Raw genomic sequence first — 20,275 nt, forward strand, 5'->3', positions numbered from 1 at the left:
CCAAACTCAATGTGGGGGCTGCATACAACAGCAGGAATGACCCAAAAGACACCCCCTGACTCTCACATTCTTTGCCTTGCTCAAGCCCAACAAATTTCCTTGCAGGATCTGGGATTTTGTGTGAAAGACGGAGCTGCGAGTGTGACAGGCGGGTGGCAGAATGCTTCCAAAGAACAGCCAGGATCTACCACAAATTCTAACACAAATTACCCCAACTTTCTGTGCAGGGGCTCAACTCCCTCCTGCTAGATACACCAAGCTCAAAACATGACAGAAATGGTCCAAACTGGGCAAGTTTATTGCATCTTTGCAACCTTTACTGCACAGAACATCCAAGAAAAAGGAGTTTGGTTTGGTTAACAGAAACAAGCGATCTGCAGAGAGTCTGGAGGGAGAAAGGAAAACTTTTACTGTGATTTCAACAAAATCCAACAGAAAAGGAGTGCAAGAATACTGCAGATGTGGAGACGATGGATGACGTGACTTCTGCTGCTGTTCAAGCACTGCAGATGAGGTGAACTTGTTAAATAATAAAAAAACCCCTGTTAAATAATCTAAAAATCAGCTCTCCAGAAGGAACGAGGTACCACAGGAACGGTAGCACAGGCAGAAAAGCCCAGCTACACATCATAAGGCCAAGAAGTGCTTATGGACAGCAAACAGAACCTGCCTAAAGGCTGAAAACTTCCAGTTCAACTGGGCTCCTTACCTGGAAAAAGTAAACCTGGGGAAGATGATGGTCATGGATGGGATGCAGGAAAAGCTTTTTATATGGCCCTGCCACATACTTGCCTTCAAGAAGGATGTGTAGATCAGGTTCTTAGGGACATGGGTTAGTGCCAGGGTTGGGTTAACAGCTGGAGTCGATGATTTTGAGGGTCTTTTCCAACCCAAATGATTTTGTGATTTTATGACCTGCTGGTCCAGCAGCCACCAAAGCTCACCTGCAACCTCCTGCCCACTTATGACCCCCAAAATGTGAGTGAGCAGCTCGTAAAAAACAGTAATCCTCCCCAAATACCAAGGGAACGCACAGTGCTTATTGTCCCATGACTGCATCGTTAACTCCACCAAAGAGTAAACATGAGCTATGAATCATGTTTCTCTTCTTTTTGTTTCTCGCCTCTCATCCTTCTGCAAGGAAAATCCATGACCTGTTTACAAATTCTCTGTGTAAAAGTGAGTTTCCCTGAGAATGTTGCATATGGATCATCTAGAAAAAATACACATTGTAAAAGTCGGTAGAAATTTCAGCAGCTAAAGGAAAAAAAAATCGAAAACAGATAAAGTTTTAACATCTTCGGATGTAAAATGGTTTTGCAAGTACAAAGTCATCCTGGCAAAAATGAAGAGAATCTGATGTGCGCTTTCTCCCCATGAAGCTGGGACTTACCATTCTTTCCAGTACTGTAATACTGACTGTTTGGGGAAAAAAGAATTTGAGCAAGTAACGCTATTACAAGCTAACGTTGGCATAAAATGGATTTCACCAAAGTAATTTTTTACTTTAAGAAAAGTACTGTGAATTCACCTACCACCGGGACTTACAGCAGCACTTAACGTTGCTTCACTCGCCAGACACTCTGTCCCACCGTAAAGCATAAAAGCTGCTTTGTATTACATTTTATTTCCACCAAGCTCATCACAGGAATCAAAGTAACTTCTTCACCAGCATTAAAACCTGTTCTAAACCACCAGTACTTCAAGCAGAGCTCCTTTCGTTTTATTCTTCAAATGCTCTTGATAAACGGTAGCAGAGAACATGAAGTAGTAGCTCAGATCTTGGTAGTTCAGTTAAAAAAGGCATTTATATTTCTGTGCTGATTTGGAAACATCAAAGATCAATTTTTTTTCTACTTGTTCCTTACTTCCAAAAAATCTATTCTGTCTCTGCCCTGGCTGATGAGGTGTCTCCTGTTATCTGTTGTGCGTCTAAGTGCACATGTGCTTTCTTCAAGTTAGTGCTTGATACAAGTCCAAAAACCTGAGTGAAGCTGAAACACTGCAAGCCATAAATCGAGGGCCAAGTCCCAAAGTTCTTACATTACAGTCCAAATTCCCAGTCCTATAGGGAAAAGCATCACAGGATTCCAGCTGTACATTCTACGGTACTTGGTGACCTTACCGAAGGGGAATTTAAGATGAAAAAAGCTTGACGGATGATGTGTGAAGTAGGCACGGTTCCCAGTGATCACTGCTCCTCGGAAGCTTGCTCCCAGGACTCTTGATCCTTTGGCTGTACTAATTTCACTTGGAAACTAATGACTATCAAGTTCCTGGCTTGGACTAAAGGTCTGGAGTAGCCCAAAAGCTCCAAAGTACGGCAAAGGAGATGAGATTCCATGTCCAAATAACAGCACTCAGCAGAAGCCTACGCCTGCTCATGTCGCATTTTACTACTTCATTAGACTTCACCCAATCAGATTAATTTGCTCTGCAGTCTCAAGGGTCTGTTGGTATTATTTTGTTTGCTCAGTAGGTCTCAATAATTAGCAAGTGAGCTGATCTCAAACTTAAGCAAGAAACAAGCATGGACACAGCAATCCCATTCTCCCTTCATGTATTAATCACTCCTGAAACAGCCCAGTGTAACAGCACAGGCAGTTCTAGTTGGATTAAAACTTCTCACTGCATTCTTGCATGGGAAAAGAAAAATAACGGAACCTCATGTTTGATACAGTGTTGGCTGAGACAGCTTTGGAAGATTCTGGAATTCTGTTCCCTTACTTTATTTAAATTTTAACAGAAAAAAATAAAACACGTTCCTGAGTTGAGAACTGTTCAGCTTTTCCTGACAGCAAGGTAAATAAAGCTCCTCCAAGCATAAGTAAAAACTGGCTGTAGAAAAAAAATAACCTAAGCACATCAAGAGACGTCACAGCAAATCTGACACTTCAGTGTGAGGAAAAGCTTCTCACCTTCATCTGACTCCAAAATTACAAAAACAAGTCTCTAGTTTTTTTTAAGTTCGAACAGCTCTTCTCACACGCAGGCTGGTGCAGAATTACTGAAGAATTGTTTGTGCCACAACCACAGAACCAGGAAGTTCATGTGCGCTCAGAGATCTCCACAGAAACCATCTTTAGGACAACAATGGGTGCTTGGAAATTTGCTTCAGGGGAATTTTGTCTCCATCAGTTTCATTTACTTTTCTCACTCAGAATACATTCAGTCAGATATTTAGAGCTGCTGTGGCCTTCACTAAGGTGACCTGGTTGTCCGAGTCCCTCTCTGTCCTGCCACTATCTGCACAGTCACTCTTGGTGGCCACGGCCTTCTGTCGGTGTCTTTCTTCCTGCCGCTTCTTCTTCTCCAGCCGCTGCTGTTCCTTCTTTTGTTTCTTAGATACCTGAAAGGATGAAAACACACAGCTGAAAATACACCTTTTCTGCTCAGTTGTAGAAAAACAATACACTGGAAAGGAGACAGGCAGGTATCAAAGCAGCTGCCAGGGAATGTTTATTCCAAACTACTTATCAGGACTTTATTTTGTGTCATTTTGGGAAGAGTGCCACATGTCACTAATAAATGTTTGTATCGGAGAAGTCACAGCTGTAGCAGCAACAAAAGCCAGTATTTTAATTCAAATGAGAAGACAGCTGCCAATTAAGCATCCCTAAGCATTCCCCTGATCGTTAAAGGGCGTTCAAATCACAGCCAAACCACCTTCACATACCTTTGGGTTTCTGCTAGCTCGATTCTCTTCACCGGCTCCAGCCTGTCCTTTGCTGGTTTTTTCACCTTGATGCAAGCTCTGATTTCCAGAGATTCTTGAACCACTTCCATTTGCTTCCCGCAGAGTTCTGCTACACAAATTCTGCTCTTTGCTCCGGGGATTGTGCTGCTCCTCAGTACCTACCAAACGACAGAGGTTTTGCTCAGACACACTCTACCCAGAAGTTGTCTCACTGTTGGCCAATTCCCTCTTCTGGAGTTTCTGGAACAGTGTATCTTTTTTGGCAATCAGATGGTATTTGCCCTCACTAATAACCTTCCTGAGCAGAAAAAGGCTGAGGCAGCAGCACAGCAAACAGCAAACTTCGACCGCCACTGTCCCTGCTGAACTGCTGTTCACAGGGAACACTAACGTCAGACAGCGTTATTATGAAGCACCAGGTGACAAATTCTGTGTACTTACTGATTCTTTCCAATTCCTTCACTTGCAAGACAGCAAATATCGCAGATTCTATATTGTAGTCTTCCTCTTCCAGAATCTGACTTACTAAATCAGCGTCCTGTCCACAAGAGGAGAAAGATAACACTGAAGACAGTTCAAATCACTGACGTACATTCATTTAACAGCCACAGGCATCACTAACTGCTGTCTGTTTTTGACCTTTCAATCAGCCTGTGTTCCATTTCTGAAAAAGGTGAGGGAGAAAAATCTTAACATCCTGAAGATATCAGGAGAAATGAATACGCTGTTTCAGTGTAACTGTTTCACTCTTGACCCCTTCTGTTCTCTGCATTTGCGCCGTGCAAGCAGCAACCACATAAGCTATCCAGTGACAACAGCTAAGATATAGATTAAATAGTCTAACTACAGCCAGCCTCAAAGGATTTTAGCTTTTAAAAGTTGTTTCCAAGTAATTTTTCTGATAGACTAGAAAACAAACCTTCCACAATTATTAGCTGTCCACACAGATTATGTATTTCATCTGCGTTTAAGCACTGAGTCTAGGGTGAAATGCATCCTTATTTCTGGCTGTGGTACTGAAATTATCCCAGATTAATATTTTTTACAATTTTTACCAAGGCTACTTCCACAATGTCTGAACATGAAGCACAAAAGGGCTATTCAATACTTACCGAACATCCGCTTGCTTTACACACTTTGTGTACAGCATCTTCATCTTCAATCTCATTTTCAGAGCTACCCTTTTGAGGTTTCACTTCTTCCTCTTTATTAGAATTCAAATCATTTTTGCAAAACATCTGCAAGAAAAGCAAAGCCCAGCAGATCACACAAACATGCAGCAATTTCATCATCTAGAGTAAAAAAACCTGACATCATCAGAAATTTAATAATTATGGCACACTTTTGTCAGAAATACCCAGTTTCTAAGATGCTTCGACACAGGATAACTTCCATCATCACAGACATGGTTTCCCATGACTTGTACACTACTGAGCAAACCCTCACATACTACAGGATCATCAATGCCAATGAAAAACCACTGGCTTTTGAAATGAAGCATTAATCTATTTTACAATGCCACAGATTATACAGTTGCGTGCAGAGAACCTCCAGGAAAGCACAGCTTAGTCCTTAAAATGAAAAAGTGAGCTATGAAGACGGCTGTTGTATCCAGCTGTTTAATTTCTCTCTCTTTCCTCCCTTTATTTTTGCACTTGAGGTGCATAAGTATGTAATTCAGGTGGGGTTGCTTTAAGGCATCTACAGCATCAGATTTGGGATTGATTTTCAGCCTGGTAATTCAAACACTTCACTGTCCATCTCAGGAGAACAGGCAGCACTACTTACAACCACCTCAGGGGCTTTTCGATCCCCAGCATGAAACAGGGACCAAATTCTCTTCTCAATTTCAATATAAACGAGAAAGGAAATCAAGCGGTAACATTCACGTTTTATTTATCACCCACAGCTGGCTCAGGTCACCCATCAGCACCCACCTCCATCTGAAGATATGCCGGACCTTGAGAATCATCGCTGATTCTCCTCACACTGTCGTAGTGCTCTCCGTACCGATACGCAATATGCAGCTCCCTTGCATTGGTTTTGTCTGTGCCCTGAACCTAAATGAAACAAACAAATCCCAAATGAGGATTTGCAATCAACTTCAGCATCCTATTTTTCAAAGTATTATGTTTTTTTGAAGCAGTGATAAACACTGTGATTGGAAGCAAAGTACGTAGCTCCTGAAGCATCTTTAAACAGGAAGAGCTGACCTAATGATCCAGATGTGCCCAGATACACAACGCTGGCTCAGTTACATCCTAACAAACAAAATATTTCAGTGGAAAGCTCAGTTTCCTGATCATCTTCCCAGACACGGTTTCAGTGACAGCTCCCATTCAGTGTACAACACCTTTTCTACTTCAAACACGAGGAAAAAAAGTCAGTTCAAGTTAAGACCACAGTGGAAACTGTCACCCAGGGTAAGTTTTGTCCTGCAGTCGGACAAGATGCTGTTTTATGTTTTAAAAAGAAAGACTAATACAAATAAAACCCAATAATGAAAATGTATTAACCCTGTTCAGGAGCACTGTTAACAACCAAATGTTCTTTTGCTTTGCCAGCACCACGTACACCAGTTTCTGTAGAAAATTCCTGCTCTGAGTATTATCTCTATTGATGCAAGAATAACTCCTACCCTGATCATTGGTGTTTCAAACTATTAGCTAAAAGCTACACAGCATTCCAGCTCTTGTGAAGAATGCAGACAATCACACTGCATTTGCAGATCTCCTTTGCTTACCTGTCAAGGCAGAGTTCAAAGATCTGACAGCTTTCCTGGAGAAGACGTCAGTAAGCAAACAACAAGAAACGCTTGCTTTAGGGTGCCAGAATTTCCCAATCCTTTCACGTCTTCAAATCAGCTTACGCCAACTTACAGAATTTACACCAAGTCACCTTTCAAACACGTCTGCAGTTTGTGCTGCACGGATTTCACAACAGATATTCTCCATTCATCTACTTTACACTTGTTCACCTTTGAGTTCCAACTCAACACTTGTTTATTCTATCAAGTTATTCAACATGTTGGATCTCAATAAGATGTATTATCAACATTTGTCCTCTGCCAGAGCCTACATAGGTATCTAAGAAATCCCAAAACTCTTGAATAATCATTCTGAAAATCAGGCAATTTAGCTCTCAGTCGTGAAGCCTCTTTTTGCATGATCTTTCCATAATACACTAGAAATGTAGGTAAAAGACAGCTGCAGATCAAAAAAGGCAAAAACACTGAAAAAAGGTAAGCAGTTATCAAAGAAGCCAATAAAATAACCCACATATCTGACATAACTTGAAGCTCTACATTTACAGTCACTATCAATAAAAGGAAAAGGGTGTTGAAAGCCCTAAAAAGTCAAGCTCCAAAGAGCTGCTGCTTAGGTCAGAGCTTGAGAAAGAGCTTGAGGTCCTGAACATTTCTGCTCATGCTGTTCCAGCTCAGCTGCAGCACATACAAATGGTTCTCTTAAAATTAAAGGGTAACTCACCATCTGCTTTAGAGTTGGGACCAAAGGAGATATTCACACCATCTGCTTTTTTGGAATCTAATCTAAAGTTTTGCTGCGGCTCCAAAGAAGAGAGCAGGATAAAAAAAAAGTATGTAGATGCATAGAAAATTAAGAAAAAAGGTGTTCTGGGTTAGTTAAGTCTAACAACTTGCTAACATTGTCACCATATTGTGGTCCTCTACATTATTTGACACCCGGATGTCTCCTCTGTGCGGGCAGGGGACTCCTTACGGTGCAACTATTAACAGCTTTTTAGTTATGCCATTCTCAGGAGCCTAAGACAACCTTTCACTGACAATACCACACTCAGGCAAAGCAGAACCTCACCACAAACGCTGTATTTACAACCCTGGAAAGGTCAATGAATGGGGAAAAAAAAAAAGAGTTTAAAGTTTTTGAGAGGATATATGAAATGTCGATAAGGGATAAGTACATGGAGGTGAGTATCCGGTTCAAAACACAAACAGCACCCCCATGAACTCTCCTGCAGGGCTGTTACCTCTGTTCACCCTCACAGGTCAAGTATTCACTTGTGTAATTGTCAGGTATGCTTTATAAAACAACAACATGTAGGTTAGCTGTCTTACTGCCCACGGCTGCCATATTAATAAGAGTTTAAACTTGTTTGAGCTCAGGAATCCACCTGACACTGTTTCAAATGTATTTAAGACACCACTGAAAGCTTTCATCTGGTCTTTTATCTTTATTGCCCTGTTTAATCTATATACTTCATTGGTTCTTTCTGTAAATTGGGGTCAGAAACAACTCTGCCTTCAACACAGGTTCTCGCTTGCTTAATGAACAGGCAGAGATGGAGGGTGGACCCCTTCCAGCATTGACTTTTCACCGAAAAACAACAAAAAAGAGAGCAGGAGAGACTCGATGGATTAATTGTTCCAGTGCCCCGCTGTCAGAGGAAACCAGACACATGGTCCTTTCCAGAAGCTAATTAAACAGCACCTCCCTCTTCTGCCCAGTGCAGAAACCCATTTCTCCAACCATCAGAAACCTTCTCATTCCAAATTCCATGCAGAACTCATGGAGCTTCACTCACATACACCGCAGGGACTGCCTTGCTATACCTTCATTTCCATATTCATGCACCTTATCATACAGGTTTCTTTAAGCCTGGCTCAAATTAATGTGAGAAAACCCACCTAATATGTAGTTCGATCTTCAGGAGAGAAAAAACATATCAATGAAGCCAGTAGCTTAAAATCAAATCAAAACATGTTGCTCTGTCTCCTCATACTTATCTTTCAAGCATTCATTGTTTTCTTTCATCCCCTCCTAGCTAAAATCCAGAATGTTTTCCTACAAGGCTGAAAAAGCAAGTGCAGCAACACCACACCAAGCTAACTGTGGCTGCTGACAATTCTCTTTTAATACATCAGGAAGTTTCAGCACTATTTGTATTCACCAGCTAAAAATTAGGGCAAAACATAGAAGTTTTGTTTCTCACCTGCCACAGTGGAGTATTAAACTGATGAATAACCACATTGATTTGATTGTTCCTTGCAAAGGCCACAATAGCATCGTTGCCAGCAAAGGTACCGGGCTTTGCCAAATTGGTAACTAAAGGAAAAAACATTCAGAAGAGTTGGAAACCTCATTTCTGACACTTCCAAAAGCACTGGAGGGATAGTGAGTAACAAAAGTTCAACACAAGCCCAAGAAATTCTGGAAAGGAAATCCCAACTGTGAGACAGTGACTGCTGAGGCAAGAATTTGGCCATGACAGAAGTTAATGCACTTTAAATGACCACAGAAACCTCCAAAAACTGCAGTACACCCTTTGATTATGCAAGGCTGTAAGCTCTGCATTAGCTCGGAAGGAAGAGTGCCACATACTAAATGCATCACCGCATGGTACTTGGCACATCCCTGCAGCTATGAAAACAAAGGCCAAGTGCCAAGGAGAAAAAGAAACCCACTCCACACCCACCAGTGTTCAAAGAGAGCCAGACTACTTTTGCAAGTTCGTTTTATAAACACCAGTTTTCTACTCCTTGCCTTTTTTTTTGCCTCCTTCCTTCTCCAAGTTTCTCCTAAAATTAAACAATTTCCAAGACAAATATAACACAAGTTTAATAGCTCGACTTTCTACAGAAACATAACAGAGAGAAATGTAAGTTCACTGTTTCTGAGAACTAGAGAGGAGCCATAACATAGTTCTGGCAGGAGGAAATGTTTAGTAGGAAGGTACTCAGGTGAGATTTAATCACATTAAACAATAACCCCTTCCATTAGAGTCCTGCAGAGACCATACCATGTTTGTCAAAGGGCACATCATCCTCCACAAAAGGCTCAAAATCCTCTCGCTGCTTTATCATGTAATCCACTGTTTCCTGGCGATGTCTGAGGTGGTTTCGCGAGTGCCCCTCAAGCTGGTCACCAAGTGCCCGAAACAAACAATTGCTACACAGAGAGAAACCACAAGTTAGTGTGTCTGAAACTGAGCTAACACATACAGCACTATATAAATGACTGTGGCGGAGTGGTGGAAGGTATATGGTGTTAAAGGAAAAGAAAAAGAGCTGCGTTTTTTCTGCCTAGGAAGTTTAACAAGGATATGAATATGAAATAGCACCCATTCCTTGTACTTTGAACAGCTGTCACTATTAGAATAATCGCTGGCAAGAACATGAGGTTTTGAGCGAACATGTCATCAGCTCCAATGAGTCAAGGGCAGTAGGAACACTGGGCCAAACTGTCTTAAACTGACACCGAGACAAATTACACAAAAAATGACAAACCAATGATGTTCCAAGCAATTTCTCAGCAGACACGTCTAATGCCCTTTTCACCTCGTACTTACGGACCCTCCTACACTTCACTCAGCAGCCCAGTGGTGCCCTCAGCCCACACGAGGACCAGGCCTGGGGCCAGCAGAGCCCCCGGCCCCAGGGGACACCGGCCTTGCACAACCACAGGGCCGAGATCGCTTGATCCCTGTGGGGTACAGAAGGGAAGCCTCCATCCCTGTGGAGCACTGGCCCCACTCAATACCCAGGGGAAAGCCCTCAGCCCCCGGGAACGCAGACTCCCCACCACCCCGAGGAGGAGAAAACCCCCAGTCCCTGGAGACAAGAGACCCGGGAACAGGAAGGCCGGTGGAAGTGTCAGCCCCAGGGGTGCCGGCGAGACCCATCGCAGTGCTCACCCATCGCCCGGCACCTCCCGCAGCTTGAGACCGAGGGCCCGGAGCTGCCTGGCGAGGCCCCCGCAGCCTGCATCGGGGTCCGGAGCCGCTCTGACGGGGGGCTGCCGGGGCTGCCGCCTCTTCCCGGCTCCGGGGCCCTGCCGGGCCTTGGCCGCCTGCTTGCGGGACATCCTGCGGGGCGCACAGCGCGCCTGCGCACAACGGCATCCCTTACGTGACCATCGAGAGCGTAGTGAGAGCGTAGCAAGAGCGGCGCCAGCGCGGCCGCTCTACCCCAGGCACGGCGTGGGGAGTCCTCCAGGAAGAGGCGGAGGAGGAGGAGGAGGAGGAGGATGAAGGCGAGAGGAAGGTGTCCCAGGAGGGAAAATGAGGCAGGGGGTACAGAGGGCTTTAGGGATCAAAGGCCCCTCGCTGGGGGAAGCGGAGGGCTTTAGGGATCAAAGGAAGAGGGGAGCGGACTGACTACCCGCGAGGTGGCACCACGAGAACAAAGTTATGCTAACAAGGGAATCACGAGAATGTTAAAGTCACCTTTTTTTTTCAGTTCCCCTTGTCACAACAATCTGAAACACAGGAAAAAGCTCACGGGACCATCGACAATATTTTGACTATTATTGTGCTCAAAGCCCTACAACAAGCAAGGATTCTGCACTGACATGACGCAACTGCTCTTTTATATCCATTTCCTGCCATAAACAAGCGCAGGAGAAGCCCATAGAAACACATTTTCTTGTGCAAACATACTGAAAGTAGGGAAACGGGATGAGTATACAAACTGACTGCAAATGATTAATGAAGCATAATTAGCCTAAGCGGCTTTAAAGGGCTATGTGAGCCAGCGATCAATGGTTGCAACATGAAGGACAAATCTACGCCAAAATCAGGGCAGGTCCTGTGACACTTGGAGGAAAATTTAATCAATGGAGGACGACAACAAACAAACGTTTTTAACTCAATACAAGCAACAAAAACGGAGCAAAGAAACCACACACTGCTGTAGCAAGACCAACCGCACCCCAACTAGCTCCAAATTTCCATCACATACCATCAGAAGGCACCCGACGGTCACCTGCTGCGAGAAGAGCGAACAAACACACAGGCACGCTGTGAAGTTTTTAAGGCAGAGGTGTAGTTGCCCCTCTTGGGTGTCTGTTCCAGCTTCCCAACATCTGCCAGACAGTTTCACCCTATTCTAATAATTAAGAATCCGTACATTTTAAGACAGTTTCATTTTGGAAACGGGAACTGACAAACCAAATTTGAAATTTCTAAAGTGTTGTAAAAATGGCAGATGTGTCTTCTCCTTTCCCAGATATTTTCTTTTTACGTGTTCAGCTACTAATAAAGAGGTATGTGCAATGCAATAGAAAATTCTCATATTTTTAAACACAAATGAGCCTTGCAGTGTACCAGCTCACTTCCAGACATTCTTGCACTTTGAGTCCTACTTTTTGCAACCGAAAGATCTTCAGGCTCCTAAAATGTGGGGTCACCCAGAACTCTATCAAATGCTGCCAGATGCCACGTCAGCAGAAATACAGCAGGAACGCCCAGACACTTTTCCGAAGTTTGCCTACAACAAACTGCCTGTTTCTCAGCAAAGAAGAACAAGCTCTTCTCACCTCATCCTCCCCACCAGTGAGTTCATGAGATTAGACTCTTCCTGAACTCTGTGTACTCCTGAATTGCGGTTGTTTCATTTTTACTGCTGCTCCTCTGCTGGAGGGAGGCACTGGTACATGGTAGCATAGACAGTGTGAGTGTTCAGGTGCACTTGAGGCTACAAACTGTGTGTCTTCTACCAGTAACGCTGAACTAGTTCTCTCTTACTGAGAAATCACCTGTATTTTATGCCTCGAACAAAAAGGCAGAGAGAAATTAAGAGTGAGGGATTTTGTTCAGGCTTTTTTTTTCCTTTTTCAGCTGAATATTCACCAAACCGTGTAACCTGAATGCGTGAGGTTGTCCTGGGAATGCAAAAAAAAACCCCAAGAAGATGGTCCTACCAAGACATTAACCTTGCTTTTAATTTCCAGATCTCCCCCATGGACTCTGTGAGACCCTAAGTCATGCTTCAGTCCGCACCTGAAGCCCTTTGGTGACTGAAACCAACAGGGATGCTCCTACAATAAAAGACTTGATAATAATCAGACATTCAACACCTAATATAAATAATCTCCATCTCATTCTATACTTTGTGCTGTAGGATAACAGCTCTAGGATAGTATTACTAAAGCAAGAGCAGACTCCCTACCCAGAGCATGCAAAATCGGTGGTACTCACACTCTCTAATCAAAGCACTGCATTCAGCACACTGATGTAACTATTAGATAATTCCCCTGAATCTGCCGCTGTCCAGCAAAGCAGTGGTTAGAGACCAATGAAATTGCTTTTAACAAATAAAGTACTAATTTAGTAGTAATGGTAGTGTATGGCTAGCACAGTGGCCAAAGCTGCAGTCTGTTAACGCCATGAGATCTGCTTCTGGACAGGAATTGCTCGGGGATATTATCAGCTGTTGTAAAATGTCTTGGCCACGAAATTAATCATTAACTCAGGTCCCTATCTCATAAAAACATCATATTGTAAGAGCTCAACATGCTTAAAGCTGTCACTAATCAATCATGCATACAACAGGAATAAAGCAACTTATAAAAGGAGCCAGAAACTCATCAAATCCTTCAGCTAAGGGAAGACGAACTGCACTGAGGTTTATCTCCATGGAGAAATCCACTGACAAGCTGGATGAAAACGGATCAACGGCTCTGGGAGCAGCGCAGGCTGAAGAGGACAGTCCTGCACCCGCTGCAGTAATGAGCAGAGCAGGAGCCCCAGCAGAAAACGCTACAGACGTGAAGAGGCTGGAACTCACTGCGGAACATAATAAAGAAATGGAGAGACCTTCAGGCACAGAGCGAGGCAGTCCCGATGCCTTTAAGACAGCAATTTTGGAAGGAGACTGTGCAAACCCCAAGCCTCTCGTTATGCTAACAAACTCAAACTCTCCCAAAGAGTGCAGTGTGGATGTCAATCAGCAGTGTCCAACCACAACGTCTATCAATATGGACTGCCTGATCTGCTTCAACAAGTACAACATCTACAGAGTCCCAAAGCTCCTGGAGTGCCAGCACACCTTCTGCGCCGTCTGCCTCAAGCTGATCCTCAGGAAAGAAGAAAACACCTGGATCATCACCTGCCCCCTGTGCCGAAAAGCCACATCTGTGTCAGGAGGGCTCATCCGTACACTTCAAAATAAAGAAGATATCATGGAGCACTTGGAAAACCCTGATTCAAATGTTGAGGTGCACGTCTCTGCCATAGGGCTGGACAGCAACAGCTGGATTCACAGCAGCCAAGACACTTTATACAGAGCTGAAAATGTTCCGGCAGACAACAGACTGGCTACCCAGAGACTTGTGCTGCTCCTGCTGCTCGTGGTGATCCTCATCATCCTCATCCTCCCGTTTATATACTCAGGGCTGATAAAATGGGTAATTTGTCTCATGCTCATTTTGGGTTTGGTCCTGTCTATGGCGCTTTGCTGCACTCCAAAATTCTACTGGTGGTGTAAGACGGACTTGCTCGCTTCCAGCCAGAAGGAGACCCACATCGCTGCTATTGCCTGAAAACGGTTTAACGTGTGTGATAATAGACCGGTCCTGCCTGCAAAGCTGGATGTCAGGCACATGGCCAGTCAGTTATTGGACTTTGAAAGCAATCATTCCTGTAATAAATCCAACAGGGGGCTAAGCTGGTGCAATGACAATGCACAGTGGTGTTAAATTTAATCTGTAAAATATTTTTGTGTTGATATTGACAAGATATAAATTGTAGCTTTTCCACACAATTTTTTATCCCAGACTAATCATTTTGCTGTTTTGCTTTCATCATGTTGTTCTTGTTTGTGTCATCCCCTGATTAGCACCGCAGAATGTTACCTCAAACAACTGACAGATGATGTCCTGTGAAAATCCCTACCTGAGGTTCTGTTTTCCAACTTGCTTAACACACATACACTTTTTTTGGTGACAATGTGTGGAAACACAACTGCTAAACCAGTGACTGAATGCCCAGTCTCAGTGAAACAGAGGAGTTGTAACCCAAATTATCACTTTAATCTCTATCACTGCCCAAATGGTTGTTGGGAGAGACAGGAAGGTGGGGCTGGGACAGGGAGACGTCAGTTGGTGCCACCTGGTGCCCACCAAACTAGAGAGGGAGAGGCAACATCAACACTCCCAGTCTCAAGTCTGTGGCTTGCAAAGGGCAAGGCTCTCAAAAACTCATGACACTCCCAAATTCCCTGTGTTATTTAGCACAGAAATAGTTCCTCACACCTAAATGCCCTTTTCTGGCTACCCACATCACCTCCCTTCTTGCCTTCTCTATGTTAAGTATGATATTGCCCTTGGAGATGCCCATAATTCTCCTAAACCGAAATCTGTCCATCGCTATGCCACACTATATGTGATATTTTTATATGGAATATGTCCATTAAAGTTGAATAATGTTAATTGCTCATTGATTTCTGTGTTTCAATTCCTCACTGACAACTAATGTCAAAACATTTCACAGTTTTCTGACTGAAAGGAAACTTCCAGTTTCCTGAAATCAAAGCACCATGTTGGGTTTTTTCCTTGATTAAAAAAAAAAAATACTTAGTTGCTACAAAAATATCCTATAACCCAACTAAAAATAAATTGGAAAAAAACTGGGAGATTGGTCTAGTTAAGGTACATTTTTAAGAGCACCATGGATCTCAGCAGACCTTGGATCAGGCCTGTGGTAAATATTTGTGTTCGATAAGAATGGCAACTGAAGCACTCCACTTGCTCAGTGTACATACATAGTGTCTCACCAGCAGATAAAACAGATTAGACTAAGAGGGTAAGGAGCTGCTGTCCTCCTGGAGTCTTGGAAAAAACAGGTCTATTTTCTGCCTAAGAACATGAAGCTTCAAGGGAAATAAATGCCTTTTTTTCCCCCCCCCTCACATATTTGGACTGCAACTGGCCTATTGCAAAGTACATATGTAGTAACATTTGCTAATAACCAAACAGAAAAAAGCTTTGCAATTGGTAGAAGAAACCCAAACACTGTATTATTCCAAATACAAAAAGACCGGACCAGATATTCAGCTGGACTGGAAATAATTCCAGAAACTCTCGCCAAGTCTTTCAGCTTATAGACAATTTTACTGTCCCTTCACTAGCACCAATGAGTGCCTGGTACGGTGAAGGTATGTAACAAATACATAAACATTGGCCTGAATCTAGCGTGCGTGAATGCATCAGAGTAGATATCTAGTAGATAACTAATCTTGCGCTAATTGCTGCAGAACACTGATCTCATTCAAATGATCAGATAGTAAGGAAGAAACAGACTGTCCTAAAGATAAGATGACAAAGACGAACTGGACTAGAGCCATAAAATAACCCCAATTAAAAAAAAAAAAGATTAAACTTAGGGAATTTTGCCTAAGAGGAGAAGAGACCAAGCACAATACCCAACACCACCAACTCCAGAAGGCTTTAGAAGTCGTACCCAGTATCTGTTTGCCATCATCAGTCAAGAAAGGTAATGAAGGTTTTAAAGGCAGCGTCCTTTGCCTGCTGTATCACTCACAATGGAGCCTGGCCAGCCCATGTGGGCTTGTCAGCATGTGGATGTGATCAAATTAAACCAGAGAATTAACGTGAACAGGAAAAATTGGGTTGCAATGCATCACCCTGCCTTTCCAAAAGGGTGCATCCAATTTTATTACATCAATTTCTACAGTATCACAAAAATGGTCAACAGAAAAGGGCCTCCTCAAGGCAGCACGCACCAGTGGGAAAGAAGAAGGCGTGATGTGCCATCACCAGTGAGAGACCGGCCCTCCGAACAAACCCCTATGGATCCAGATGGTAAGATTATCAGTCCTGCAAGCCCACGTCTCCACCCTCACCACTTTGTATCAGCACCTTCCAAACCTGTGTTCAGCAGTTCAACTGGAATGTTGAACAACTCGCTGATTCAGAGTTCACGGATGTTGGTGGAAGTCATTAGGCCCTAGAAGCCGATATCTTTATAACAGCTCTTGATTCTCATCTGACAAGATAAGGCTCAATGACAAGCAAACCTCTGAGGGAGCAACTAGGTTTATGGAGAAAAGGCCAACAGAGTTGTATTCCTATTCCAAAACATAAAGGATTTGCTTGTACTCAGTTTTAACACATGCCAGGGTTTTGAAGAAGAAAGTTTCAGCTCCACATTATCTTGCACTGCTTACCTTATGTAGCCAGGTCCCAGCTTCATAGTGATGAGGTGACATGTTGGAGCCTGAAAGAGAGAGGGTCATAATGAGAAATGGGCCCAAGCAGTAACATTCAAACTCAGTAAATATCACAGAACAGTAATTTACAGAGACAGAATCCCATCGAGACATTAAGAGCATGATAAAACCCAGTAGCAATATTTAAGGATTATAGCCTGTATAGATGGAATCCTGGACCAGAAACTTCCAAGGTGTTTTGTTTAACAATGCATTTACATTAGCCAGATTCTTTTATTTATCATGCTGTGCCTCCACTCTGTCCCCTGCCCACAGGACCCCTCCCAAAGCCACAGCTTTCCCAATCCCAGTCCCTTTTCAGGCTTCTCATCAACCACCACCATCACCCACCCCAGTCACTAATTACATAATATGTAAGAGAGTGCCGGAAAAAATCTGAGTGTAGGTGTTCTAAATTACTGTTGAATATATAAGTCTCACTGTATCTACAGAACTTTAAAATATCCATAATTGAACTGGCTTTGATTACTATTAAACTATACAATAAGATCCCAAGTTTACAACATCTGGTAAAACACACTCCTAATTGTCATTCCACTCAACTTATGTTTTGGTCCACCGTTAGCAGCTCTTCTGCATTATCACACAGATACAGGCAAAAATAAACACGGAATAAATATTAACAACACATTTCACACTTCCACATCACTCGGATTCTGTACAAAGAGAACTCTAGGTCCTCAAACACGGAACTGTCAAATCTACCAGAAACTAATCGCAGATTTGGGGCTGAAAGCACAGATTTGTGTCCAGGTGATTCCTCGCCTACTGTGAACCAGTCATGACTTGTCCGTTGTATTGTGCAGTTACTGAAGTCACAGGTAAAGCAGACACCTTCTGCACCCTAACCAGGACTAACAGAACCTTCCGAACTTCAGTGTCACATTTAATGACGATATGATGCTGCTTAAAACACACACATGTAACATGAGTACTTGTGTGAGTAAACCTGATGGGGTCTAATATTAACAAGCAACTAGGGCATGGTATTTGCTTTTACACAATACTGGTACCTGGATTTTTTAAAAACCGATTTATAACGAAGTCCCAAATAGCACATTTTAAACTATAAATCGTTTATCCAAGCTATAAAGCAACCAAAACTAGTTTTGCTTTTGTGAAATGCAATCATATAAAAAAATAACTCTCCTTCTACTGAAAAAAAAATGTTTTCTCCAAAATTTACTACACATTGGACTTGAGGTTCCACCCTGAGACTGCTCTCAGAGCAAATGCATTTCTTAAAACCCCCAAAATACAATGCAAAAACCTTATGCTCCAATAGTTGAGCCAACTCCAAAGCCTTGGGAATTATCAAGATTAATTAACCACAATGGAGTGAATCCTCCCAACCCAAGCTGCCTGTGCCAGCTGCATCCCTGCTATCAGAAGCAACACATACACAGCCCTCGTATTTGTCTGATGAGTGTATATGTGTATACAACCAGCCTGTCCTGCGTGGAGGTGGCAAAGAAGTCTTGAGGCAGCAACCTGAGAGCATCTTCACCAAATGCACGTCCCTACCTCTATGACCCTCCCTGAGAGGGAGAAGCTCTCTCAGGAAAGAAGAACCTCAAAAATGGCTTGGGCCCAGGTGGGCCTTAACCCCGAGTGAGCCACCAACGTGGGGAACAAGGCCCACGATGGCAGATGAAGGTGGGAAAAGTGGAAAGAACAACTATACCCATCTTGTGGTGGAGACGGACCTACCACCACGGCGGTGAAGGAGCCGGGAGCCGGGTAAGGGCCCGCCCGGCATTGCCCTCCTGCCCACGCCATCACCTCAGCGGCTCCGCGTTCCGCAGGTTACGCACCTCGCTACGCCGATCGCGTAGAGGAGCTCAGGAGCCCCCAGCGCAGCGCGCCGGCCGTACGCTGATTGCGTAATGGCGGCGGGCAGGACGGGAAGGGAAGGGGCGGGCGGCGGCGGCGGAAGGAGCGCGGCTGCTCTGTGCGAGGCCCGACCGGCAACAGGTCGGGTTCGGGCCGGGGTTGGGGGGAGAGGGGCTGGGCACGGCTGGGGTGCAGCTCCGCGGGCGGAGGGGCGAGCGGGCGAGATGTTCTCCTCAGGCTGTTCCCTGAGGAGAGGGCGATGTCAGTGTTCCCCAAGCTGCCGAGGGCTTGGTGTCCTCAGCGGTTGTCAAAAGTGCCACTTTCTGTAAAAAAAAAAAAAGAAAAAAGCCTGTATTCTAGCAGCAGAGGTCTCACACACAAGGGACATGCGATAAAAGTGAAAATCAGTTTTGGAGATGTCTTTCCTCAGAGCTTCCCCAGCTGAGGTGTTTCCTTCATGTTTTTCCTGCTCTTTGCTGGTCTCGTCTCTCTCCGCAGCTTTTCCCACCTTGTGTGAACTGACATCGCTTCTACCAGCATCTGGATTAACCGAATCAAACCCGCTCACTTCTGCAGCTGCTTCAGCTTCTAGGTTTCCCCGTCCCCTCGGTCTCTGATGTGTTTTACATTTAGCACACGTCTCCGCAGCACCTGCCAGTATTGCGTGTTCTTGTGGCAATAAGGGATTTTATCCGGGACTGAATTAATTGTGTTCCGTGTTCGTATCTAGGGATTAAAAGTGAAGGCTGTGGCGCTCCCAGGATGTAAGAACGTGCAGATAAAAAAATTTATCTGCAAAATGTTTCTGCAGTCATGGTGTGTGATGCTCAACCATAATTCAGCCACACTGTCCCCCAGTGTCCTTGCTAAGGGACTTTTTGGCCAGCTCTATCTGATAATTACTTACAACCACTTCTCTGAACTTAATGAGACACCTCCTTAACTTTTGAGAGTCTCTGAGATGGACATATTGGTGTTTTGGTCACTTTTGTCATACCAGCATCTTTATATTTCTTTTTCTAGCAGTAGGGAATGCATGCAGATTGTACAGCCTTAGATCCACAAAAAGATTATCTTTCCCCTTTCCAAATAGGATTGTGGGAGCTGCTGTATAAAAGACACCACCTCTCAAGAAAACAAAGGGTTTTGTGTGAAAAGTGAGCGCTGGAAGTGATAAAAAATATCTCTTTTAAGTGATGGTTCAGTTTATGGCAATACTATTGACTGCTGAATCCCATTGTTTGAGACAGAGACGTGAATTCCAGTGCCACAAGCTGTAGATAACTTTCAGGATGTATTTCTAGCTCTCAATTGCCTCATCTTGGATTTAATAGCAAAACTTCTTGGCCCAAGTTTTGTTTACTAAATCACATGTTGCCATTTTTTATGCTGCATGTCTGAATATCAGAGCCAATTTTATCCCATATATTTATGAGTAGAAATCTGTATTGAAGGATGCACGTCAAGTGTACGGATCAGAGCACCTTTTAGCAAAGAAAACTATTTCAGAAGCTTTCTCAGGAAGGCACAGGACTATGAAGTATTTGTGCATGATGGCAATAAAGTTGCATGCAAGAAGCCACTGTGGTGTCACTCCATAATTGGTCACATTTTTAATGTTGTTGGGAAACAAGGTTAAATAGTTGTACCATTTCTGATTCCTTTTTAGCTGCTTCACTTTTCATATGAGCCTTTTGTGTTAACAAATCAATAAATCTACCCCAGCAGGGAAGGGAATT

General features: G+C 43.6%; 3 protein-coding genes across 7 annotated transcripts in view; 2 read left to right on the top strand and 1 right to left on the bottom strand.

Moving 5' to 3' along the window:
- Window positions 1–384: 384 nt before the first annotated feature.
- Window positions 385–18,561, bottom strand: OTUD3 (OTU deubiquitinase 3). Of its 5 annotated transcripts, none has more exons than XM_065855259.2 (9): window positions 18,518–18,561; window positions 16,641–16,690; window positions 9,476–9,624; window positions 8,669–8,781; window positions 5,635–5,757; window positions 4,810–4,935; window positions 4,139–4,235; window positions 3,677–3,855; window positions 385–3,349 (listed from the first exon to the last, which is right to left on the bottom strand). In XM_065855259.2, the coding sequence occupies exons 2-9, from the start codon at window positions 16,664–16,666 to the stop codon at window positions 3,173–3,175; spliced, it is 990 nt and encodes a 329-aa protein (XP_065711331.2). In that variant the 5' UTR covers window positions 16,667–16,690; window positions 18,518–18,561; the 3' UTR covers window positions 385–3,172. The 5 variants fall into 5 exon arrangements, with proteins under 5 accessions (XP_065711331.2, XP_065711329.2, XP_071654449.1 ...); XM_065855257.2 differs by having other exon boundaries at window positions 18,388–18,518; XM_071798348.1 differs by lacking the exon at window positions 18,518–18,561 and adding an exon at window positions 18,414–18,510.
- Window positions 12,319–14,110, top strand: RNF186 (ring finger protein 186). Its single transcript, XM_065855385.2, has one exon. The coding sequence runs from the start codon at window positions 12,994–12,996 to the stop codon at window positions 13,993–13,995; it is 1,002 nt and encodes a 333-aa protein (XP_065711457.2). The 5' UTR covers window positions 12,319–12,993; the 3' UTR covers window positions 13,996–14,110.
- Window positions 18,562–18,598: 37 nt separating the features above from the next.
- TMCO4 (transmembrane and coiled-coil domains 4) overlaps window positions 18,599–20,275 on the top strand; it is a 31,880-nt gene continuing 30,203 nt past the window's right edge. The window contains exon 1 of the mRNA XM_065855069.2: window positions 18,599–18,677. The gene's annotated coding sequence lies outside the window, so the exon portion shown is untranslated. The remainder of the gene's footprint in view (window positions 18,678–20,275) is intronic.

The sequence above is a fragment of the Patagioenas fasciata genome, chromosome 23 (assembly GCF_037038585.1).
Source record: "Patagioenas fasciata isolate bPatFas1 chromosome 23, bPatFas1.hap1, whole genome shotgun sequence".
Taxonomy (NCBI): Eukaryota; Metazoa; Chordata; class Aves; order Columbiformes; family Columbidae; genus Patagioenas; species Patagioenas fasciata.